Below are 27,011 nucleotides of genomic sequence, written 5' to 3'. Positions count from 1 at the left end.
AAACTACATCTGGATAATATTCAGTACGATTTTCAAAACATAAATCCAGTAAATCGCTTCCATCAAAACCTCCAAAGCTTGCACAGACATATACCACTTCCTGGATCAACATTTTACTCTGTACCATTATGCAGTTTTCATTTATATGCTGTCTATTGTCTATTTTTCATATGCATCTGTTTACATAAGAGATCACTAGTTTTTCTTGTCCTGTTCACGTGTGTCTTTGTTCGGGAGGTTTTGTACTCGTTCAGAAGATGCGTAATAGCGCCCAGAGTGTATAACAGTGAAAACACGAAAAGCCGTAAAAACTCGTCTTTGGCGGGGAAGCGTTTTCTTTTAAAAGACGAGATAACTCGTCAATGGCGGGGAAAGAGTTAGTAACCATTGATTATCCTTTAAACAGAAATATTTCACTCTTAGAATTTGAACCATTTCACAAACAGGCCGATTTTACTGATGTCCCTGCATGGTTCAATAAACTATTTTAATAACTTCTCTTACAACCTCCCATTGCAGCATCTTTACCCCCCCCCCATTTTAAGAACCCATAAAATATGTTAAACAGATTTTCCTACCCATGTTGACATATCAAAAGGCCTTATCCTTTTTTAAGCCAATATCAATCACTACATCAGTTGCCTGACTGCTTACAACCAGTTTTACATCTGTAATGTGATGGGACATATTTTTAAGTTAAACATGATGTTTAAAAAGTAGGGTGTGAGATGATTTCATCCATCAGTAATTGACTAGATCATGAAAAGTGGTCTCTAAATGACACTTGGTGGAGACGGGTTGAAATCTAAGGCTTGGTGATGGCAGCTCAAAACCAATTTTAAACAGAAATTTTGAAGACTAACTACTATTTTACCTTTGAAATAACATGCACAGCTGAATCATTTACAATAACATCAGGGACCAAATTAGAACATACATGGGGTCAATTTGGATTTCATGTTGACTTTATATAGCCAACAACCTTCAGTTCAAGACACATGATAAACCATTTTTGCTTTGCTAGTCTGCGATATATACGCAAGGTGCCCCTGCTTTGTGTCTGACAGGCTGATTAGCCTTACAGGCTCAATATGGTTAGGGTTAGCGGCACGTTTAGGGTTATGTCCTCGACCGCCTGTCAGGAACAAAGCAGGGCACCTTCCACCAATCTCAGCTGCAGATGTTGCAGTAGACGGCATTTTACTGGATTAAAACTGGTACAATGTACTGTACATCCCTGGTACAAGATAATTCATAATTCTTTTCCTAGAAGAGTATAACATAATTGGTATAACATTATTTACTGTCACCATTTAGGAGTATACTCATTTCAAAGCTAACAGACATGAATTAAAAGACAAAAAACTTTGAGATGACGTCAAAAAGTGGCCCACATGATACCTGTGTGCCTTTTTAAAGAGACAGTCCATCGAAAAATTCATGTCATTCCACACCTGGATAACTTTCTTTCCTCAGTGGAACACAAAAGAAGATATTTTAAAAAAGGTTGGCAATTAAACAGATTTGGTTCCCATTGACTTCCATTGTATGGACAAAAAAAACCCCGAAACTGTTTAGTTAACAACATTCTTCAGATTATTTTTTACTGGGGGTGGGTATATGATATTTTATGACAGAATTTTTGAGTGGACAATCCCTTTAACTAGTGAGAAATCTAATGTTAAATCGCCCAGCATGTGGTACATTCACACGTGCTTTCTAAATGGTGTATGTAGTTCGACATCTTGTTTTCTTTGTCTGTTTCACATTTGTATACAGATGCTTCTTATTTTCCTAAACAAAAACAGAATCTCCCTAATGCCCGCTGAGATGCGGGTCATTTGCACACACAAAGACTCTTCACACCGGGAAGCGACTGCGTGTCTATGCAAAGCTCAGAAATAATATGGGTGTAGCCCTACATCTCTTCTTCTAGGACTTCTGCTCTCGCGTCAAATTTGAATCTAGTACCTCTAAATCAAAGACGCCGGCACATTCCTGTCCCCACGCCGAGTGTTTTCAAAAGACAAAAATATTTCATATTTGTAGGCCACAGCGAACGATATTGCACGGTCTTCTGAGATGCCGGTAATTGATAGGAGTGGAGAGTTTCCAAATCTCAGGCTCAATAATAAGATCTGCTAGTTTCCAAGTGCCCTTTTCTGCTCTGTTTGATCTAAGAGAGGCTGATGAAAAGAAAAAGGGACGAGCAGTTGTTTCTGACAGTAAAATGAGTTTCTTGTTTGTTTACGATTCTTGATTTGGCCATTTGTGAAGTGTAAAAAGCACACTTGCAATTAGGAATAATGACAACACCACATCAAGTGTGATCAAACTTGTAAAAGAAACGTCAGTTGATATATCTATATTCTAAGACATCTAATTATATAAAATAGCATGGCATTGAAACAAGAGAAGGGTACGAATGGATGTCATCAGTTATTACTAACCCCCTGTCCCTGGAAGAAATTGAGATTTCACCACCTACAGTTCCCATCTTGGGTGACAAAACATCCAGTTCGTGTCACAGACAGCCTTTGTTTTTTCTCTTTATTTCCAAGTTTTTGTGACACATTTGCATTTTCACACTACGCCAATGCTTTGTCCTCGTTTCATCGTGGGGGCCAGAAATACCACCGGTTTCTCCCAGAAAATGTAACAACTTCATTTCAAAAGATCAATTATCAGCATACAAATGAGAATGCTGGTACATGACAGCATGTCAAGAATCTTTGTGTAACCGATAAAAAAACGTCCACTTCCCATCTGCTGCTGTAACTATGGCTACGGGCTCTCCTTTGATTGACAATTCTCCCTCAACTTCACGACGAGGTGATGCAAGGATACTCTATAGCGTTCTCTAGTCTCCTTCATGTTTAAAGCTGAGGTTCTTGAAGTGAGGTAAAGAGGAGAAGTGAATTAGAATGAGAAGCTAAGAGAGAGAAGGTGGGAAGTCTGAAGTATAAGGAGCAGCTGTCGTCTCAGATCAAGAGAACCAAGCAATGTAATTTACAATAAGTTGTTAAACTTCAATTATACTGCCTCTCCAACCTTCTCCACAAGGAGTAGGTGTTACAAAGCGTCAGACCATGGAAGGTTAACAAGGCTGTTCAATGATATATCATGATTTTTTAGCATTTTATTTTTGATATTTTAAGGAAAATCACATTGACATGCATCACATGTGATGTTTCACACAATATACTGTATAATATCAGTTAAAAGTTTAAACACAATTGACTCCAAACTAAAAAGCTTTTGATCTTGTGCTTAAATGCTTAAAATTAGTTTTCCAGTCTGATATGAATTTTACAATACATACACTACCATTCAAAAGGTTGGGGTTGGTACATTTTTTTCTTTTCTTTTGAAAGACGTTTCTTATGCTCACCAAGACTGCATTTATTCAAAATAAAATACAATAAAATACAATAAAACAGTACTATTGTTAAATATTACTATGATTTAAAATTCTGACTTTTCAGCAGACATTACTCAATGTCACATGATCCTTCAGAAATCATTCTGAAGAAAAATTTCTTCTTATTAAAATCAATGTTAAAACTGGTTCCACAAATTTGTTTCATGAATAGAAAGTCTAAAAGAACAGCATTTATTTGAAATAGAAATATTTTGTAACATTGTAAATGTATGTATTTTAATGCAACTTGCTAAATAATTTAACATTTCTTTAACCTAAATCAATAAATAAATAAATGCTGTATGACCCAAAACTTTTGAACTGTAGTGTATTCACTTATTTACAAAATGACACTTTAAATATTTTATTAATATTCTAAAATTAAAATGTGGAAAGTAAAACCAATAAAAAAATGTTTTTTTTTAAATGTTTGAAATTAAACAAGCATTAATATTATATCAATTTCTAAAACCTAAAATTTGTCTAACAGTACATGTATACTATGACAAAATGGAAAATAGATGATTCCAATGGTTGCGTTGCAGTGATAAAATCTACTTTAAGGCTGACCATTCCAAAAAATGAACTGTTTTTGTTACACAGCACAGTATTTGCAACTCAAATCAATATTTTATGTCCATTCATTCATAAGTAGCCATACAATAAACAAAATAACATACAGCGATCATCCTGTCAGGGTTTATTTTGTAATAATGACCAGCTGACAGCACATTATTCCTTACTTATTTAAGCCAAAAATATTATTCTATATTTTTATTTCTGTTTATTATTCTATGAGTGAATCAATCTGACTGCACTAGGTTATACAAACAAAAGTTTTTTTTTCATGGGCCAGATCAGGTAGAAAGGAACTTTTTTACTTTAAAGTGTAGTTTGACATAAAAATAATAGTACTGAGGTATGATTACATAGGATCACAACATCAAACTCCTCGCGGCAGTGACAGCTTTAACCAGACGCTCCATTTGCTGAGCACATGCTTTACGTGCTCATGCTCAAACAGACATTACATAGCAGACTATACAACACCATCTGGCTCAGGACACAGGAGGCAGTTTGAGGATCTGTTGCACACTTTAAGTCTTTCTGCGTAACACATTCTTTACTAAAAACCTTCTTCCAAGAAGGTAGACACACACCAGATGCCTTAGCTCAAAAGCTACAATCATAGCTTTGATTATCCTCTGGGCTTGTGCATGAGCTTAAAGGGTAGTTCAACTAAAAGCATACAAATTCTGCCATCAACCTCATGTCATTTCAAATGCGTATGACTTTGTGGAACACAAAAATAAATTTGAAAGAATGTACTGACCAAACATTTGCATTTACTATGATTACAACAGCTTTCAATCTTCAAAATTGGCACAGAAACACTATAAAGTATCATAAAAGTGGTCCATTTGACGTGAACTTTAAAGTCAAAAATACAAAACAATAGCTATAAATGGAACAGAAAAAATTTAAGTCATTATTCACTGAAAATGTTCCCCTCCTGTGAGCAATTAACTAGAGAACTGCCACAATCAAAAGTTTTATGGTGCTTCTGCATAATTTTTGAAGTTTCATTTTGAAGATACATTATATTTGAATGAAAAAGCATGGCGTGTACTTTTTTTTAAATCTATCTGTTTCCACAGAATAGTACTGTCATATAGGAAAGTCATATAGGTTTAGAAAGACATGGAGGCATTGGGGAGGGATGGGAGCAGTTCATGAGGTTGAACTTAATGCACTTTGAAAGTGATGGACACTAGAGCTGCCGAGAGAAGGACATTCATCAAAAGGCTCCATGATTCAAGCTTCCTGACAGGAAAGAGGAAGCTACTGATTAGCTTTTCCATTAAGCTTGATCAATTCTGGACCAGCACATATATCCGTCTTTCTGCAGCACATCTGAACAGTGTCAAGGGAACACGTTAATTTGAAGCCATCGATCCAGACGCTCCATTAACATACTTAAAAACATACTTAACTATTGAGAAATCATAGCATGTGAAGCAAAATGAAAACAAGGTCAAGTCGATATATTAATGAAAACTAAATATTTATAAAAATAGTATTTTCAGTCATTTGACAATATTTTTGAAGATATATCTCAATTATGTATTGCTTGAAAATGCTTAAAAATACCCTACCATTCAAAGTTTTGGGATCAGCAGTTTGTTTTTGTTTTTTTAAGAAATGAATTACTTTTATTTAGTAATGTATTCAATTGATCAAAAGTAAATATGTATTTACCAAAAATTTCAAACAAGTGCTGTTCTTTTGAACTTTCTATTCATCAAAGAAAAAAAAATTCAAATAGAAAATGTAGCCTTGATGAGCATAAGAGACATATTTTAAAAACTTTTAAAAATCTTACCCACCACAAACTTGTGAATGGTAGTACATATCTCAATAATTATGATTTTTTTTTTAAAAACAGCTCAAATATGCCAAAAAGATTCAACATGTTTAATGTAAGAACTAAAAATAAAAAGAATTTAACTGAAAGAGTCTGATTAAAAGTAATTCCCACTACATGAATCTGCAATCAGTTTCATTTATATCTTTCTTCACAATTTTCCTTTATATGCACCAATTTAATAATTACCTTTTTTACTAAAACATTTGTAATCTGTAAAAAAAAAAAAATCCTATACAGGAATATTGAGCAAACCAATGGCATGAGTTTGGGGCGGGACTATCTTGGGCTATCTTGGCCAACCAATGGCAGACGTGAGCAGCATTCAGGAAACCTGTCTGAAAACACTCACTATGTTTAAGAAAAAGGTTTAATGTACAGCTATGACGGGCAGAACATTGGTCCAATGAGATTTCATTGTGGGTGGGGCTACCCAGTGGAATGCTGCAAAAACAGAAAGGACAAAAACTCTCACCGGGACAATGAAGAACTTTACCGCTTATCACGTCGCACCTGCTTAGGACATGGTGTAAATCTACTGATGTCAATGTGCACTGGCACGAAAGAGCCTATGCATTTCTGGAATCGTAAAAAAGGGACTGAGGTACAATTTACCGAAGCAGTGATGCAGATGACCAAACAGCAGTGTTTTTGCGGTGGCAAGTTAGCAGTCAACTCACCTGTAAAAAGGAGGAGGGTCACCTTGTGCCTCACAACTGAAAACCACCTCCCTGCTCTTCTCCATGGAGTCTACTGGAAACACAATGCTGCCTGGCTGCTTCGTGAACACGGGGCTCTGCAGCGTTTTGCCTACAGACAGACAGAGAGAGAGAGAGAAGGAGAGAAAGAGAGCGATCAGCACACTCCACTTACAGACACCCAACCTGCTTGCAAAACAAGCTATTAGCTGGTGGCTCTGAGCAGGCCAGCACTGGTAAGGCATTAGAGAGTCAAACCACAAGCAGACAAAACATATCAATTAATTCAACTAACACCACAGCAACTGTAATGGAATCGCCGTTGATTGATATAGAACAAGGGTTTGAGGACACGCGTTCATCAATTTCTATCACCCCTGTGGTCTGTTTTTAACCTTTGCTATGGCAGCGCAGTTGTAACGGAAAACGCTCGGACAATTAGACGTGCGGTAAGCGCCTCTCAGTTGTGATTTGAGGCTCTTCGTGTGAAGTGACACACTGAGATTGTGTAATGTGGTGTTTGGGTTTTGTTTCTTGTTCATTCTTCTTCTTCTTCTTCCGTTTTTGTGGTGGTTGGGTTTTGTTTCTTGTTCATTGTTTTCATGTCTTTTATTTTGTAGTTAGGCCTTAGTCATGTTCTGTCATGTGATTCCCTTGTCTGTGTGTTATGTTCTGATTGGTTGTTTTAGTCATGTGTCTTGTGCTTATTGGTTTATGGTCTTGTCATGTGGTGCTCAGTTCTGTTTGTCCATTGGTTGGTTTGTGTCATGTGACCCTTCTTGTTTGGTACAAATAGCCCTCATGTTCCCATTGTTCTTTGTCGTGTATTGATGTTGTAATCTGCTGTCGGTGAGTTAAGTCTGTTCAAGTCAAGTCAAGTCAAGTCAAGTCTTCGTTTATTGTTTGGATCACTTGTAAATAAAACTGCACATGGGTTCTCACTACGCTCGCCTTCAGTGGACTGAATCATTACAGATTGCTCACGCAACCTACTCAATTAAAGCAGCAATTTTTTTTTTCCGTTTTTTTGAAACATGTGACCAAACAGGATTAATTAGAAAATAAAACGAAGCACCAATATATTATTTTGGATCAATCTGTTAAATATATTCAGAGATATTCTTTTACTTTTTCACATAATCGCACTCAATACGTGTTAACATCATCAGATACAAAAATAATGTGTCAAATACATAAATATTGACAAGTGAAGCTTCACTAAAAAAATAATAATTATTATTTATTAAAGTGCCCCTATTATGCCATTTCCAATATTGCCTTTCATGCAGTGTGTAATGTAGCTGTATGTGAATGTAAACGATCTGCAAAGTTGTAAAACTGAAAGTGCACGATAAATAAAGTTATTGTCTCCCAAAATAAAGAATCGACTCTGAACAGCTGAAACGAGTCGTTAGTAATTCGAATCCCAATTCTGTGACGGCTACACGTGACAGGGTAATACATTTGCATAATGCGCACCTATGTTCTACGTTGGCCGGCCGCAAACAACTTGACCCCGCCCACAAACACGTCATTCTACTGACGACTGCTTCTCTAATCTCGGGAGTTCAACGCGGGATTCACAAAACATTTGCTGTTGAAAGATGGATCAGTATCCTGTTTATTTGGACCAGCTGCTCCACTGAATCACAACCTGTAAGTATGATAAATAATAGATGTTTATATTTTCTATAGAGCGTTCAAAATACAGAACTATTGAAATAGGCATATCGTTTCCGAAACGCGCTGTACGCTGTAGACCAATCACAACAGACTAGGCCATCTGACCAATCAGAGCAGAGCAGGCTCACGAAAACGAGGGGTTTAGAGAGACTCAATCTTTGAACTGCTTCGAACGAATCGTTTGAAAATCGCTGGAAAATGAGGTGATATTAAATGCATATTTTGAGAAAACAAAAGCGTTTTTTGACCTTGCATGCATGTAATCCTATTGTAGGAAACTCCCAAAACAATATTAGTAATCGTAAAAATGGCATACTAGGGGCACTTAAAAAAAAGTCATCATTTTAATTAAATGAATAATTCTTTCATAGAAGCAATGTTGCCATTCTCAAAAATAGTGCCTGGTAAATTGCCTTGTGCATGTTTTTTTTTTCCCACGTCTCAAAAGTGACAAAACTAACAGAATATAATAAGAAAGCTGAAGACACATGGGTAAGGTTAATAATGCTACAGTTACAGTTGCAGTGTCTTTTGTTACTGGACAAATTAAGCTTTTCTACCTTTACTATATTTGAAAAGTCCTCACAGTTACATAAAAGAGTCTCCACTGAAAAAAAGTGTCATGCGAATGTCACTTGGTTTAATTTACACAAAACACACCTGAAGGCAAAATTATTTTCTATCATTTTACACCTACAGCATTAGCTGATTACATTTGTGCGTTATATGTTTTCACATGTTGTTGGTTAGTGTATGTTTGCTGGCTCAGTGCAAAGAAAACTCATTAAGTATTGCTTAACTGGTAGAAGACTGCTCCCTGGTAGAAGAGATATTGTATCTCAATGGGACCTTCCTGGTTAAACAAGTAAATAAATAAATTGCACTTCACCTCACTGGATCTCTGACCAACTGATCTAGCAAACTGTGCAAAAGCGAAGGAAAAAAACAGATGAAGTAGAACTGAGACTAACTTAGTCTGAAGCAGCCATAAAAAGCTCTAAAGGTCAGCAGATGCGCTAACAAGCAGCAGGAGTGAGCATTTTCTCCCAAAACCAGAGAACATCTGCACATGTTTCAGCTTCAAAATAACAGAAAAAAAAGCTTTTTTAGCGGCAGGGGGTGTCAGCACATCGTGGTCAGCACATCAAATAAATACGAGCAGCTTAAAAAATATTCAAAACATTATTTAAACAAGCAATAAATGGGGAAAAAGCAGCAGAAATCATAACGTTTTTCTTTGGGTTCTTTTCTGCGAAATACCTTTAATTCCATTTACTGAAAAATGCTTTATGGTTTGAGAGCTTGTATTGCTTGCAGGAGACAAAGTGAGAGATAAACTTTAAGCTTCTTTAAAGGAGCAAAATGTTGGATTTTCTTTTTCCTGAGGTCTTTTCTAAAACATTATTTCTTCTTAGGCAGCTTGGTTGCATAATGCTTTTGCCATAAGCCATGTAAATGTGCTTTGTACCTCAGATAATATTCAAAATATGTCATGTTCCAAAACCATGTTCCAAAATGTACTTAAAAAAATAGGATATCAGCTCACTCCATATGAAAATCTGAAATACGATTTGGATTGAAAATGAAATGAAATGAAATAAACAACAGTACAAATTAAAATCCAAACAACAGGCTGTCAGTTCCAACATTTCTATCAAATACCTTTCTAAACATAACAGATTACAGATTATTTTGTGCTATACATTGTCAATGAATATTGATTTATTTCCTATATTTTAATTTCACTCTTAAATTGTTACAATACATTCCAAAAATATTACTAATTGACTTTGTTGTATTAAACCGTGATTTAAATACAAGTCTGGAAATAATTAATATAATTTAACAAACAATTATAAGTTCAATTTTGCTAATTGAAATCAAGTGACCGCCTGCTTTCATAATTTGAGAATATATGTAAAATTTTAGGAAATCTGAAAATACGTAAAAACATGTTTCAAGTGAAAAGCTTTGTAATGTGATCAAATATCAAAAAGGTAACCAGCTCACATGTTCTGTTTCATCTCAAAATTGCATGTCAGTCACTATTCACCATCCATTCTGCAAGAACTGATGTGTCTTTCAGGGGTAAGTGGATACTTACATCACCGGCAAAGAGCGAATTCGGTACTAAGTGCCTTATTTTGCAACCTTCATTTTCACTTTGTTGGATTGGGTGTGTATGTGTGAGCAAGCTTGAACAGTTGTTTACACATTAACACAGTAGAATTTCATCCACAGTGCATAAAACCAAAAGATAAAAAGAGCAAGGTGAGTGTGTGTGGATCGCTGCCACCTGTACGGCTGCTCTCTAGGTCCCGGGTGCTTTAATTGGGCTTGTTTTGCTTCCCATAGATACTTCATCGCGGCTCTAACGATCTCCACTAATTCTGCCTGTGACATGACAATGACAACTCCTTATTTCAGTGTCAGAGACACCGCGGTGCATTCCCTCTGTACCTGGTGATAAACACTGCTCCACAAACACTGTTTGGATTTACAAAACCTGTTTGGCAAAATATGAGCAGGTTTTTAGGATATAAAATTCAACCTGAAATCAAAATGTATTCTTTATTTTAATGTGCACAATTAAAGACATGTGTTGATCCAGGTTGAGCGCCACTTTTTCTGTCAGATCTCAACTATGATATCAAATAAAAAAGAATAAAAAGCCACTTAAATAATAATATAAAAATGGAAATATAATAAAAACTAATAGAATTATTACAAATATATAATATGAATATACACTTCCATTCAAAAGTTTGATAGGATTTTTGAAAGAAGTCTCTTATGCTCAACAAGGGAGCATTTATTTGATCAAAAATACAGTAAAACAGTAATATAGTGAAATATTATTACAATTAAACATAGCTGTCCTCTATTTTTAATATATTTTTAAAATGAAATTTATTACTGTGATGGCAAAGCTGAATATTCCGCAGTCATTACTCCAGTCTTCAGTGTCATATGATCCTTAAAAAATCATCATAATATGCTAAATTGCTGCATAATATGCTAACATTTCTTGTTATTACTGATGTTTTACTGCTAAAAATGTTTGTGATACGTATTTGTCTGGAGAGTTCAATGAATAAAAAATAAATCAAAAGAACAGCATTTATTTTAAATGAAATGGTTTTGTAACACAAATTCCTTTACTGTCACTTTAGATCAATTTAGATAAACAAAACAAACAAACATTGTATTATATAAAAATTAGACACATACTATACATATTTTATTCCGTTTTTTTTTTCATGGTAAGGGTTCAGATAAAAGCTGACCTATCAAGCCACTCAAACCAACAGAGTTTTTAAGGCACCACAGACACAGTGTTTACACTCTTTGGGCAAATCCAATAACTGGGACAAAAGAAAGTATTTATCAAAAACACTTTTCAATCCATAAGAGATTTCTTCAGCCAGTATGAACACAATTCCAGAGGGAGAGCTCTAAAAATATTCTGTATGTTTGACACTGGAGTGTTATATTGTCATATGTTACTGTTGATGTTGGATGCAGAGGGGCCAATCACCTGTACAAACACAAACGGAATATATCCAGAGGACATATGACACAAAGCATGAGACGTATTTCACAAGCCTTGCATCATGTCTTGCTCCATGACAACGTACAGCAATGAATAACAACACCACTAGTACTGACAAGACTTTTCTATGAGAACTTCCTAGCCATCTGAGGTTAACACAGGAAAGACTAAACAAAGTTAACGTTTTAATTAAAACCAAGATCTTTAAAGTCAAATTAAACGATGGCACCAGCACAATTACTCAAGAACAGGTGCACGCATCCTTTGGGATGAAGAGTGGGTTCAAAACTGCAAGAGTGCACCTCCTGTTCTTCAACCAGCATGTGTTGCGATCAACCGCATATCAAAGTCAGTCAATTAACAACGCATGCTCATTAAAAGATCCCGGCAGTGTCAAGAAAGACAAATGAAACACGACAGGGATTAAACTTTAGTCTCACTCACATTTTTCCTCATTGAATTACATTAGCTCCTCGAAAACATCTCGGCTTGCTCTGACAAACATGCTATGAGCGTAAGGAGAAAGTCAGAGAGAGCGGGAGAAGGTAGGAACTTCCATTCGCAATTTCCATGAATAAAACATTTATCGATATATGCATATGCAGGAGAAAATGTCGAGCAAGCGCAACCAACAACAAAATGAAGCAGGTGCCAGAAAGGGAAACAAAAAAAACCCCGAGAACGGTAGGAAAGAAAACAGGGCCAGCGGTGAATCGCTGACATCACCAACTAGCAAGGGCTTGCCTGCACAGCCATCTAGGGATGCGTGCGTCTTCATGCAGCCACGAGAAGAATAATTGCGTCCCCAGAGATGGAGCAAGTGAGTCCACCTGGAGCGAAACAAGGGCTTCTGTTACTCAGAAACAGTCTTGGCTTTCATCAACAAGAAGTCAGCTCCCCGCTAATACTGTCATCAATGAACTGCAATGAAAGCTAATGAAAGCTTTAATGCAGTCACTTGCGGGAAGCCGAGCGGCCCGGTATTAAGACGTCATCCTGCGCGAGATTATTTTTCACAAAGTCAGGAGGTACTTGAAATATCACAGGCGCTGGAGTGTCTCACTAAAAATTGATTACTTGGGGGTTCTGGTCTCCTTCAAAGACCAGATGGAGAGACTGAGGCTGAGGCTGCAGAAATGCAGACGTGGACAAGGATCAGGACAACGCTGTATCATGACCGCAGCTGTACTCCGCTAGATGCTCTTTTTGAGGAGTCCGCAGGGCTGTGCTAATAAGGACACTGCCGCTGTTGGCCTGGCAACGGGACACAGGATGGCATAGACCAGATGCATTTGACCACAGAAAGGTTATTGCATCTATTGAACAACCGAGGGTGCAAATAGCAGTGGAAAAAAGAGCACTAACATGACAAAAGGTTGCAAGTTTCTCTTATCTCATTTCCTCTCACCACTTGTTTGGAGGTTTACAGTGATTTAAGATAAAAAGGGGGAAATGGGAAACACAGGCAGAATCGCAGAATTGAGTCATAAAAATTGAATTTACTATATAATTCAGAATTTTTAAAGGAGACCTATTATGCCCCTTTTTACAATATATAAGTCTCAGGTGTCCCCAGAATGTGTCTGTGAAGTTTCAGCTCAAAATACCACACAGATCATTTCTTATATCATTTTGGAAATGCCTCTTTTGAGTGGAAGCAGAAACACACTGTTTTCATGCATGTCTCTTTAAATGCAAATGAGCTGCTGCTCCCCGCCCCCTTTTCCAGAATAGAGTTGTGCCTTTACAGGTCTCATCTCAGATACTCTGCTAAAAAACAACAACATCTGTTTGGTTTTGATTATCATTTCTATCGTGCTAAAATCATGCGTTTTTAAACCATATTAGTTTAAACTTCTGATATACGGTTTTCTGTGGGCACACATCTGAAGCATGCGCACAGAAAGTGGCTGTCACACGGCATGTGAGTAAGCTAATAAACTAAATTCTCTTTCTAGTCTTATTTCAAGTACACACAAGTTTATGTTAAAAACACACATGAGTTACAAAAAATGTTTGTGAAGGTAAACAGCTGGGAAAGAAATAAAATAATAAAATAATAATTAAATATATAAATAATAAAAATATACAGAGTTGTTCTTTTTCACTTTTTCTGGGTTGGTTGATGCACCGGGTTCCCGATTATAGTACTTAAACATGGAAAAAGTCAGATTTTCATGTTATGTCACCTTTTAGATTTCAATTGATTAGACATGCCGTTTGATCATTAAAATTAAATTTTTGTTGGAAAGCAGAAAAAACAGAAAAACTGAATTTGGGAAAAATAAAATGGAATTTAGGAATAAATAAAAGATTTAATAGGGTCTTAATAATGTAATTTTTATTAAACTTTTAATAACTTCTTGTTAAATTGCACACGTTTCATGATTTTAATTAATTAGACATGCTTTTCGATGACTAAAATTTAAAGTAACAATTAAAATGGAATGCAGAAAAATTAAAACAAAAAATAAATAGAAAAAAAAATAGAATTTGGGAAAAAATAAAACAGAGTTTTGGGAAAAATAAAATGCATTTCATAGGACCAGAAAAAAGGTACAACAGAAAATATCTAAATACACAAAAAATAAATATAATAATAATAATAATAATAATACATTTTATGTGTAGTGCGCCTTTCTTAAACTCAAAGCGCTAGAATAAAGTTTAAATGTCAGCAACATTATCTAAGGTCACTGAATTAGGCTAATTAAATTAGATTACACCAAAAAAAAAAAAAAGCTCCTCATTGTATCAGTTGCAGGTTATCACTTTTTTTACTGTGCAGTCATGACACTTCAGTGTGCATCTTATGTTCAGTCGGCTGCATACACCAACACAGTCAATGTGCAGTGAAAAGGTGACTATAAATAGTTAAAGTGCATATTCCAGGTTAGAGACCCCAGTGAGTCAATGTATAGAAAAATAATGTAGGAACTTTAAACTATACTTTAAAATATGCTATTAAGGCTTCTGGAGTCGTTTTTGTGAGAGAAATTTACTTCCGCATCTGAAAACCGCCAAAACCGGAAGTGGCGTAACGAGAGGGAGCGCGGTCCATAGGAAAACAATGGATCGCAATGACAGTTCGGATGCTGAGGAAATTTTAAATGTTTATTTACACTTATGACGGAACACAGATACAATTATGAGCCTGCTATGCGGCCAAGAGAGCAGGGACAGGCCAGGATTAGACAGAACAACGATCAGAGGAGACACATTGAGTTGTGTGAGGAGAACAAGGCAGCTGTCTTGGTGAGAGACCAGTGTTCACTTACAGATATACACACGTTAGCTAACGATATGTAATCAGGCAATAGCAAAGCTAGTATTGGTCATCTATGAGTATTGATACTTACCAGTAACAGAAACGAATAAGCGTTGATCAGTCGTGTTACACTCGTTAATAACCCGACACTAACGTTACGTGATATAGTGGTTTCTCTTTCTCTCTCATCACCGCAGGAGAGAGAGAGAGATAAACAAGTTTTTGTTTCATTGTGTGTGGGAAATGTGAGGCCATTATCACAGCTGAGGAAAGTCAGTGCTGCAGGGAGTTAGATGCATACTGGGCCTTAGTGGAGAATGTGACCCCCACACACTTGCTGCTTGCTGTCTGACTCTGCACCCAGGCTTTGAGGCTTGCTGTCTGAACCCATATGTGCTACAGACAGCCTATATGCACTTCAGACAGGAGCATGGACCTCTCCAGGCCAGCAGACACATGTATGTTTAGGGCAGAGATCATTTATTATTCTGAGCTAAATACTTGTATGTATAAATACATAGTAAATTAAAGATTTGAATATTAAAAACATCTGAATAATTTTTTTTTTTTTTCAATTACAAGTTGCCTATATTTAGGTCACAACTACCTGTAAGTCACACTTTTTGATGCCATTGGTATAAGACAATTTTGACAGCATACAGGCAAGTTGTCCGCTAGGCCTATGGCATTCTGAGCAGGCATCAGGAAGGCCTTACCGGCATGTGTTGTGTCAGCCATTAGAAGACAGTTTCCAGAGGAAGGAGGACTTTATAAAGGTTTTGAATGGCCCCATTTTGGTGACAATCAATAAAAAATAATCAATCACAAATTGTCTTACTGCATAAAAACTTGTTTATGAAGTTTACATCAGATAAATATCAAGCAGATCTACATTTATGGTTAATTCAATTCAGTGTACAATGTATGTAGATGTACCAAACATATACTACCAAACGAAAAATATACCATCTGACCCATTTAAAAACATTTAACAATCTTTCACCGGCCCGGAAGATACCGCCCTTTTTCTTGTTAGGAAACCTGTGGACTCGATGTCCTGACAGGCTGGAGTTAGTGCAACCTCCACAAACACAATAATTTACCATGACGATGGTAAATTGAAATAAAAATAACTTTCTCTCGTGACGTAATATGACGCGATGTTAGAGAAAAAGCGTTTTTTGAGAACTGTCAAGGAAACCGTCACTTTTTATTCTAAATTTGTGCGTCTTGTTAGGAAACCTGTGGACTCGAGTTAGTACAACCTCCACAAACACAATAATTTACCATGACGATGGTAAATTGAAATAAAAATAACTTTCTCTCGTGACGTAATATGACGCGATGTTAGAGAAAAAGCGTTTTTTGAGAACTGTCAAGGAAACCGTCACTTTTTATTCTAAATTTGTGCCCTCACGTCTTGTAAAACATTTTCAAATCCTGCATTAACGGTTCATATGGTATTTTCATACAAGGTTATATATTAATTTGACAAAATGTTTTAACCTGCAATATGCACTTTAAATGTGAAGGAAACAAGACCAATCACAATCAGAATGCAAGTTGTGGACAGAAATAAGACCAATCGCAATTCAGGATGCAAATATTACTACTATGACAGCATCACTGAACTACAGAAGTTTCTGTCTCTGTGAAGACAATGGGCGATTTTCATACTTCAATTTAATATCTTAAATATAAAGTTCACAAAAAAAAATATATATAACACACAAGTCTAAAATTATTAGCAAAATAAAATTTAAATGGCAGTATATGATCTATAAATATGGGTAGCCTACTATGCATGAAATTTGGATGTACTACATCTGCCATGTTACTGTCACGTGATCTACCAGTGTCAGCTGTCGCTTTACTGACATTCACAAATCCACTCCCATGGCCTCATGGGAAAGTAAAGTATCCATCGAATGCGCACTTCAGAAACTGGACGGACGTAGTATGTCATCCGGTTACTTTTCGTCCATTGTTTTTTGAATACTATGAATTCGGACATACTACTCTTTTGGCATACTGTAATCGATTTCGGATGCAGCGAGTCACTTGTCGCCACCTACTGGTCTATCAGTGTAACCTGCAGAGAGAATCATCCATCTCACTTTTGTTCCTAAAGTTTAGTTAGAAACGTTAAATTATTTAAAACTATTGCCAAATATTCTTTTGTTTGTTTGTTTGTTTTTCAGCACATTTATTTATTAGTGTCCAATTGGCATTTGAATTTTGAGGGCAGCTTGCAATATAAAAAAATAAGGCAATAATGAGAGTAATAACATGGCAAACTCTGATAGGAATATCTGATTGTCATTTCTACCCTGTTCAACTCTGTTCTGTTCTGTGACACATAATTTACTGGGACATTGTCAGCATGCAGACTGCAATGCTGGATCAATGCAGAGCAAGAGGACCAGCGATTGGCTCGGGGCTCTTGACATGCTCCAATCATTGATCAAGCCCCTGAAAATTCATGAGCAAAAATTCCAACATGTATTGAAGGCTTTCATAAATCTGCTCCTGAGAGTATTAGTTCCGCTGTGTGGCTAAATCATGGGCTGTCAATAATTCAGCTGAAATAATTCACTTCTCAAGTGCTTCTGACAGCCAAAATATATAACAAACTATGCATGATAATGAGCAAAATCAGTAGCGGCAGCTACTAAGACTAGTTTGTGTTTGATTAATGAGGTATTAATTAATCTTAACACCGCACTACTCTTTGTAATGATCAGATTAAAGGTTTCTAAGTCTCAGCTATAGCTGCTTTTATTAATGACAAGCGATGTATTGAAGCAAGAAGACCAATATCCAGAGTCCCATGAGCAAGACCAATTATTTTTGATGATGCGAACGGACATTAAATAATACAAAAAGCTACAAAACACTAACAAAACTGTGCCAAAATGGCATGCTACCATGTTTGTACCATGTTCTTGGACACAAAATACACAATGCCATGGTATTCTTGGAGTGACACTCTGGTATCAGATGGTAACAGGGTTATTATAGTTAAGTGAAAAAAAAACATTTTTTGTGACAAAAATAAGTGTTAAAAAATTAAAATAACATTTCAGCTAGTTAACAAGGCAATATTTCAATTAGTTTAACTTAAGGTACCAAAATAACTAAACCTAAGTTAAAAATAAACAGAAACTATATAGGCATATAAAAAACTAATAAAAATGACCAAAACACATAACAAAATTACTAAAATTCAAATGAAACTCGCAAGCGATCCTTATGTGGTAAAATCACTGCCTCGAGTGGCTTACTGCATTCATAAATTGAAAGTAAATGCAGTATGACACATTCATTATAGTATTTATATTTTTTAGTAATTGCAATCACCACAATAACGAATGCTGCAATTAATGAAATCATTAGCCTTAACTGTTCAGCTTCAACTTCCCACGCAGATGCAATAGGTCATCTGTTTTAAAATGGCCTTGATTGAGCTGAATGTAGAGCTGAAACGATCATTTTTTTATACTAAATGAAATAAGTTTCCAATGGCTAAATAGAAATAGTTGAACATATTAAATACATAAAAATGCATGATTAAATGCATATTTCTAAACTATTCATTTACTGAAGTCTGACATTTTCTATTCACATGTCCATCACGCCACCACTAAATGACAAGTGTCAGACATCTCAAGAATGTCAAACGTTAAGAGTGTTTGTATAACGCAGAATGCGACACTTTTATATTCAATTCATTGCAGTGTCTGTCACCATGACAACATACAGTACCTTTACCTTCACAATTGTAACAAAGTCTGCGTGTGAAGGTGACCTCATATGCCACATTTCGAAATCGATCAATTGAGCACCAAGTCAAAAACTCCAGTTAACTTTTCTCGCTCTCTCTCGTCTCGTCTGAGTGTGGATTTGAAGATTCAAGTCTTATTCATAAGGATAAAAGGAACTATGACGGTAAAAAAGGGATGTCTCAAGGTGAGAACATCAAACTGAGAGCACTTGTCTCTCGTATTGAAGACAAATGGCTACTTACTGTAGTTACTTCAACTTTACAACTTAAGACTCGCAGGAAAATGCAATCCGTTTTATTGAAAACACACGCATTGCTAGAGATTTCAGTGTGTCTTTTAAAGGAAAGCCATTAGAGCTTACAAGCTTTAAACTTTTAAAATCCCATTCCAAATACACAAACCGCAATCTCTGTGACCAGGTGACCATGCGAATGTACAGATCTCACCACAAGCCACAATGTGAATAGAGAATAAATTACAACGAGCAGACAAGGCAAAACCTTCTTTAGAAAATCCAAAATCTATTGCATTAATTTCCGCACACCGTAAGCCCTGGGCAGAGCAGCTTTTCCACGCTCAGCTCTTATAGATATGGGCAGATAAGTCTGTTTAGAAACCAGACTTGAAGCCAATTGTGTGCTTGTTCTCCCTTGGGTTTGTAAAAAGCTAAACTTCGAGATACGGTCCGCTCTTTTTATATCTGTAAATCCAACCGTGGCAGACGACACACAGCGTGCCCTGGTGAACTTTCGAGAAAACGTATTCCTCCATGCTCGATGAGGCCTCCAACACATCCGATCATGCATTTGCGGGAAGGGAGAGACAGAAAGCTATATAAATTGGTTCAAGGTCAGGGAACGATGGAAACGCTGCCCATATTGTTCATGCTCTGCGGGAGCCATTAGAGTGAATGGGGTTCTGTGAGATGGGACTAGTCCGGCGCCAAAGGGGAATATCCATCTTTGTGTTGATAAATGATAATGGAAAGAAAAAGATATAGATATGAGTACTTCAGCCACATGTGGATATGATCTATATTAAATATTGAGATGTGGAAAGAATGGAAATAATCATGGCGGATGTTTTATGCTGCTTTGAATAAATGCATATTGCTTTTCCAGGGAAGGTGACCATTCAGATTTCAGTCTGACTTTTTACTCTTCAGTAATCCTAAATGTAAAAGTCGCATTTTATAACACAAAAAGAGATATTTAATAAACTGCTCTTGTCAACACAACAGTGGAAGGTGACCTGTGGCTTTCAAGCTCCAACAAAATTGAAAATGTACAATACACCTGAAGTCATAGTATAGATTTGTGTGAGGGAACTATTAAAATATATATATATATTTTTTTTTTTTCCTTAACTGAAATAAACTGAAATTATATAAAATATCAATATTAGAAACTTTAAAATTTGAACTTCAACAAATGAAATGAAGTTTAAGTTGAAGCAGTAAAATTACTACAACTGAATATGGAATTTGAAAAATTTAAGCTAACAAAAATTAATAAAAATGACAAAAGAAAATAACAAAATTACTAAAGCTTAAATTAAAATGAAAACTGAAAATAAATTAATTCATAATATGAATAAATAATACTAAAATAAAAAAAATTAAAAGGAATCAAGATAATACATTTTACTACATGATATTTCACTATATTTGGCTTAAAGAAATTAAAGTGAAGCCAATATTTTGGACTTTTAAGATTACTATTTGTACTAAACTATTTTTGTATTAAAGTATTGAGAATATAATGAGAATCACCATTGGAAATTATAAGAATTACACAAAATTAATAACAAATAAAATGTTTGGACATTATGGTGATGGGAATTTTATTGGAAAATGTAATTGCCTTGAAAATAATGCCACAAATAATGCAAAAATGTGCACAATTTGACTTTTTTTTTACTCTTTTCTGCAAAAATGTTAGACTGTAAAAAAAATTCTGTAAAATTTACGGTAAAAAAACGGCAGCTGCAGGGAATTCTGGGAATGTCAATTTACGGTTATTCCCTGTAAATTATACGGTCTTTTTCACTTCCAAAAACGGTATACTACCTTAAATTAATGTCCAATACATGTAATGTCCAATACAGTTTTTCACCGTATATAGTAGGGGAATTTACCATTAACCATTTAACAGGTTTTTACTGTAGCATTTTTACAGTCTTTTACCGTTAAATTCACGGTAATTTTTTACAGTGTGTTCTTACTGTAAGCAAACTTTTTCCAGTCCTGTCCGTTCTTTCCTTCACAAAGTTATCTTGGTCTACTTCTCTAGTTGTGGTGAAGTACACAGCTCTCCTTTCAATGTATGTTTCTAAGACTGGCATACCAGAAAGAACAAACATCATATCTTCCAACTGGATGACAAAGTGCTCTTTTTGACCTCTTTTTCATCTACAACCCCTTTCCTCTCCTCTGTCGGGATATCGTTTCGAAGTTCCAGGTCTCTGCCTGTGAGCAACACTTGCCCGAGGCAAAGTCTATTGGCCTTCCCATGAGACACAGAAACTTGTCTGGAGAAAGTGGCCCTCTGATCTGCATGAAAGCAGCATCTCCCAGCCAGAGGCTCAAAGAAACAGCAACAAATACGTAAAGCAAATCAGCAAGCAAAACCACACATATCCCACATCCCAATCTCTCACAACAGGCAGCTGTGTAAACCTGCCCTCAAAATATGACAAAGAGGCACAATAAGAAATCACAGGAAATATAAAGACATGAGCTGGGATTTTTGGATGAGTGACAAGCATATTTTCACTACAGAGGAGCTTGGCACAGGAATCTGTTTGATGACTTCAATTTGTTTCAGGGGTGACAAGGGATTTGCATTGGGCCAAATGTTGGGATTTATTTGCATAGAATTCTCATGCCACAGTGACACCTTTGATTTTGTTCACCCTGACATTATCCCTCTCTCACTCTTTCTCTGTCTAGTCATCTGGTGGGTGGACAGTTCATATGCTTATCATATACACAGCACACTCCCAAAGTACAAAATGATTCTTGGATGAAGCAAATAATGAAAAATAACATGAAACTGAGTTGTTTAGTTAAAAAAGGAAACACTTCAAGTTCAAGACAAATAAAAATAAAAAATAAAAACAGTACACTGAAGCTATTTAAGGAATAATACACACACACACACACACACACACACACACAGACATTCAAAAGTTTGGGATCAGTACGATTTTTTGTGTTTTGTTTTGTTTTTTAAATAAGCCTCTTAAGCTCATCAAGGCTGCGTTTATTTGATCAAAAATACAGAAAAACAGGTAATATTGTAAAATATAATTTCAATTTAAAATAACAGTTTTCTATTTTAATAGCCTACTTTATTGATTGATTTTCATCAGCCATTACTTCAGTCTTCAGTGTCACATGATCCTTCAGAAACCATTCTAATATGTTGATTTATTATCAATGTTAGAAACAGTTGTGATGCTTAATATTTTTTTGGAACCTATTATAGTTTTTTTCAGCATTCTTTGATGAATAAAAACTTAAAAAGAACAGCATTTATTCAAAATATATTCTATATATTCTATACAATATAATTATTCATCACTTTAACACATCCTTGTTGAATAAAAGTATTAATCTCTTTTAAAAAAAAAACTTAAATAAATAACCCAGACACAATGAATCAGTGAATCAAATCATTTTCAACAAATTAATTTATACTGTATATACTGCCTGAATGAATTCAGTAAACTGACTTACCAATTCCACATACTAGACACTAGAATAGAGTATGTTTGTAAAATGTTTGCCTTGATACCCCACAAGAAAAAGCATCTTGAAAACACTATTCTGAAGACAACCTTTTTTAAATTAGTAGCATTGCTACCATTATATACTGCTACTTCACAACTCCCCTACACTAGTAGTAACTAAAGCAATCAATTACATGAAAGTAAACCAGACTTCTAACCAACCTACGGGCTTGGTTTCAGGCCCACTTGAAAAAGCTACAGCCCCTCAAATTACTCTCACATCAAATAGACACAGGATTTATTCTTTCTCACGTAACTCTCAGTGTCTATCTTTGGAGATAAATAAAGCTTATACCATGTGGACTCAAGCCACTAATCTGGGCACAGGCAATCAAACCCCTGATGCATAAAAACCTGAAGTGTCACTAGAACAAATTACTGATGTCAGTACAGTGGTTACTCATAGTTTCATCATTCCATGTGAACTCAATTTATCAAAACATGCAAAACAACTTAAATTCAAAAGTTCTTTGAATTTACAATTCTTCCATTCAAAAGAACATTTATTTAAAAAATATATTTTTGTAATATTATAAATGTTCTTAATGTCATTTTTTATCAATTTGATGCATGTTTCTTGAATAAATGTATACATTTCTTTAAAAAATAAAATCTTACTGACCACAAAACAAAACATTACATGATACAAATGAACTTTATGCATGCAGGTCACACTGTTGCCTGTCCCGTCCGGTGTCTGATATGGGCCACATTTAAAAGGTCATGTCCACAACCTCACAAAAAACATCAGATTTGAGCAGAAAATAAGAATTCTGGTCTGTACTATGCAATATAATAAGAGTACCTTTGTCTATGATACTAATGAAGACAATGGATGAGCTACAAATCCTCACCACACACGAAAACCAAACATGTATTCCACCTGGTATACACGCACACAGATACACGCATACACATCCACAATCACGCAAACCGATTAAGATTCATATTACCAATTCATATTCACAAGCACAGAGGCGTGTGGAATATGTGGTGTGAAATGTGATAACATACGATACACAGCTCAATGACTACACTATTTCTTGCTAGCAGAAAGACAAACACTCGGGATATATGCACGCTCTACATCCGCACACGAACAGCTTTGAAGAAAAAGATCACACAATGTGATTGCATAGTTTTTCAATATAGAGAGTCGTGGAGGCGAGTCATTTGGTGTTCTATTAGCATTTGTATGCACCGTGCCAGCGGTAGGTCGGGCAGACAGTGCTTCTTAGAACATAACACCTCACGGAAAGCAAAAATTGTTTTGTGAAAATGCTGTTTACAGAATCCCCACTGGGCCTCTCCTTTACAAGCCATGAATAACTTGGTCACCAAATGATGGGTTTCTGGGTCCCGCTGTCTGCCTTTTCACCTGTGAGTGGTCTATATAAACCAGACATACAAAATAAAAGCACAGGAACAAAGAATGTGTCTGAGCTGATTGCTGTATCGGAACGATTTAACCCCCAAATTAATCAGAAAAGAAGATGCACTTAAATTATTTTACAAAAGCAAATGTCTACTGACAGCCCGTCAAAGACAGAAAATTGTAGGAAAGGACTTATGATAGCCCCACAGTTAATTAACAGAGTATACTATATTTTAAATTCACATGTGTGAATGACATTTGAGAGATGCAGAGGTTAAGTTTTCAGTGAAAAACAACTTTAATTTCAACCTTCTCAAAGTTTCAGAAGAATGAATCTTTTATAGCACACTTTTAGCATCAAATTTAGCACTTAATGGCACCAGTTCCTTTCTATTTTTATAGTATAAAAAGAGACATTGCCCACAAAAAAAATAAATAAAAATACAGCAATGCCATAGAATAACCATTTTTGGTGTGATGAACATTTTAAACTACATTAAAAAAACTACCTTTTTCCACTAAAGAACCTTTTGTGGAAAATAAAGTTTTAATGGATGTTAAAGGTTCTTCATGGAACCACAGATGCCAATAAAGAACCTTTATTTTTTAATAGTGAACTTTGGTGGGGAAAGTCATACATGTCTGGAATGAATAAAAATGTTAGTTCTAAGTATTATTATTATTATTTTTCAGAACTGAAATATCAAATGGCTCAGATGTTTTTTGGAATTAGGAATTGCATCCTTTTTGTTTGCAAAAATCTTGCTTCCTATTATCAGCTGATGGCAAAGAGCACTTCACTGTCTGGAAGAAATTTGTAATCAAAGACGAAAAAGTTGGGCAAATTAAACAGCTCAGCTGGTAAGGGAAAATGTCAAGTGGTTTGTTTGTAAGTTTGTTTGGCGCAAGTATTGAACTTCCACAAGCATGCTTCATATAAACCACTGACAGCAAGAAACAAACATCTCAGGCCTTTTAAGTTCAACTCACCTGCTCAAATGTAAAACCAAATCACGATTTAGCTACATTCACCTTCGCCTTCTCCAATTTCCTTTCACTGCATCATTTTCTGTTTTGATTTACCTCAGTGGAATGCTACAATGTCACTTTGTGTCTTTTCAGATGGTGTCTCAGATGGATAAATCAAATGGCACAGAATAGGGGAATTAAGGTTGTGCGGTGTGATAGTTAAAATGTGTCAAACTCTGCTGGTTTTGTTACTGTTATATATGTGTGTGTGTGTGTGTGTATTTATATACAGTATATACAGTTTTCTGTGAGCATACTGTATCTGTGGGAAGTGATGAATAAAATGTAAGAGTGGCGAAAAGCAAAGTAATTTGGGAATACAGAGTGGGATGCAATTCATTTTATGTTAGTTTTACTACTTTGAGTATTTAGATTTTAAATGAAGTGTTGCATCATGTGAACATGTTTTTGCCAGACTTCTCATTTATGAATCAGATTTTTTCCCCCAACGAGATAAAGTGGTTAATTCACTTTATTATCAAAAAAAGGCTTTACCACGTGGTTGTTTAATATGCAGCTTCTTTTTCATTGGATTTCCAGAAAAAATAAATAGACATACCAATACGCTGATATAAAATGACCATTATATGGAGAAATTGACAGTTCACCCAAAAATGAAAATTCTGTCATTATTTACCTGTATGACTTTTTTTTTCCTCTGCAGAAAAAAATAAGATATTTTAAATAATGTTCTGCACAACATTGGACCCAATTGACTCGTTGTATGAAAAAAAAAAAAGTAATACAAGTTTGGAATGACATGAGGGTGAGTTAATAAAATATAATATGTTTTGCCCAACATTGGACCACATTGACTTTGCCATTGTTTGTACAAAAAAGAAAGTCATACAGGTTTGGTAAAACATGAGGTTAAGTAAATAATGACCAAATTTTCATTTTTGGGCCATATCTTCTGCCAGAAAGGGAAATCATGTTGCTTGAAGTGTTCCTTGAATCATGACAGCGTGTTGAAGAAACGCAAAGTCTAAAATAATAAGCCTGGCCCTGAGTCAATGAGAACAAGAGAAACAGACAGGGAATTAGAATGCAGCGTGTGTTTGGTTGAAGTGTGTGTGTGATGCTAAGGTAATCACATGCTAACTGGGTGGGTGATCAGGGTGGAGTGACGTGTGTGTGTGTGTGTGTGTGTGTAGCAGACAGCTCGCCCCTGTCACTACGCACTGCTGTTAGAGAACAAAGGAAGATGCCTAGCAGGGGATGGAGATCATTGCGGTCCCCTCTCAGCATTCTGAGCAGTCGCCCTGCCAAGCCTCGTCTTTTCAGGGGCAAACCTTCCTCGTCTCTGCTGTTCGGCAGGTTGCACGACCTTTCCTGTCAGTTCGGCATTAAGAGGGAATACAACATTACAACAACCAGTGCCACCCACCACTAACTGAAAATACAAGGCAAGAACAAAGATCCCTCAGTGCAAGAAAGTCAAGTACCACCAAACACAGTGTCTTTTCTGATCCAAGCATGTGTTGGGAGATAATGTAACTGAACAGATGAAAGGAATAGTTCACCTATAACTGAAGATTCTGTCACCATTTACTCAACCTCATGTCATTCACATTCATTGTAATTGCATGGAAAAGAGTGGCCAGTGTGGAAGAAAAGAAGGCTCACATGAGGTGAGCGAATTTCCCTTTGAAAGGGAACTTCAGTCTTCAAATACACATTTTGACAACATTAAAAGTGAAGTTCAGAGAACTTTCATGGAATTTATTCTGCTCCTTTCATCAGCTGAAAAGTTGCAACTGCATTTTCCATGCTGTCATGTGTTAGTATACACTACAGATTTAAAAGACACACCTACTCACTCCTTTCCTCATTTAGAATAATATGTGAATCAGATCATAACTATTTTCAATTTGAGCTTCTTCAAAATCACCACTCCTTGAGGACATTCTCTCAACCAACTTAATGAGGATCTTCAGATGCTTGGGCACTTGCTGGCTTCTTTTCCTTAAAAAAAATTAAAA

At 35.8% G+C, this 27,011-nt stretch overlaps 1 protein-coding gene across 2 annotated transcripts in view; it reads right to left on the bottom strand.

Annotated features, from left to right (window-relative positions):
* Positions 1 to 27,011, bottom strand: part of LOC107713523 (contactin-4-like) — a 149,856-nt gene that overhangs the window by 101,061 nt on the left and 21,784 nt on the right. For both annotated transcript variants that reach the window (XM_016519057.1, XM_016519058.1), the window contains exon 3: positions 6,527 to 6,656. In XM_016519057.1, coding sequence (XP_016374543.1) covers positions 6,527 to 6,656 — 130 coding nt within the window. The remainder of the gene's footprint in view (positions 1 to 6,526; positions 6,657 to 27,011) is intronic.

This window comes from Sinocyclocheilus rhinocerous, unplaced genomic scaffold, assembly GCF_001515625.1.
Source record: "Sinocyclocheilus rhinocerous isolate Xijiao unplaced genomic scaffold, SAMN03320098_v1.1 scaffold57, whole genome shotgun sequence".
NCBI lineage: Eukaryota > Metazoa > Chordata > Actinopteri > Cypriniformes > Cyprinidae > Sinocyclocheilus > Sinocyclocheilus rhinocerous.
This window is presented reverse-complemented; position numbering and strand designations above follow the sequence as displayed.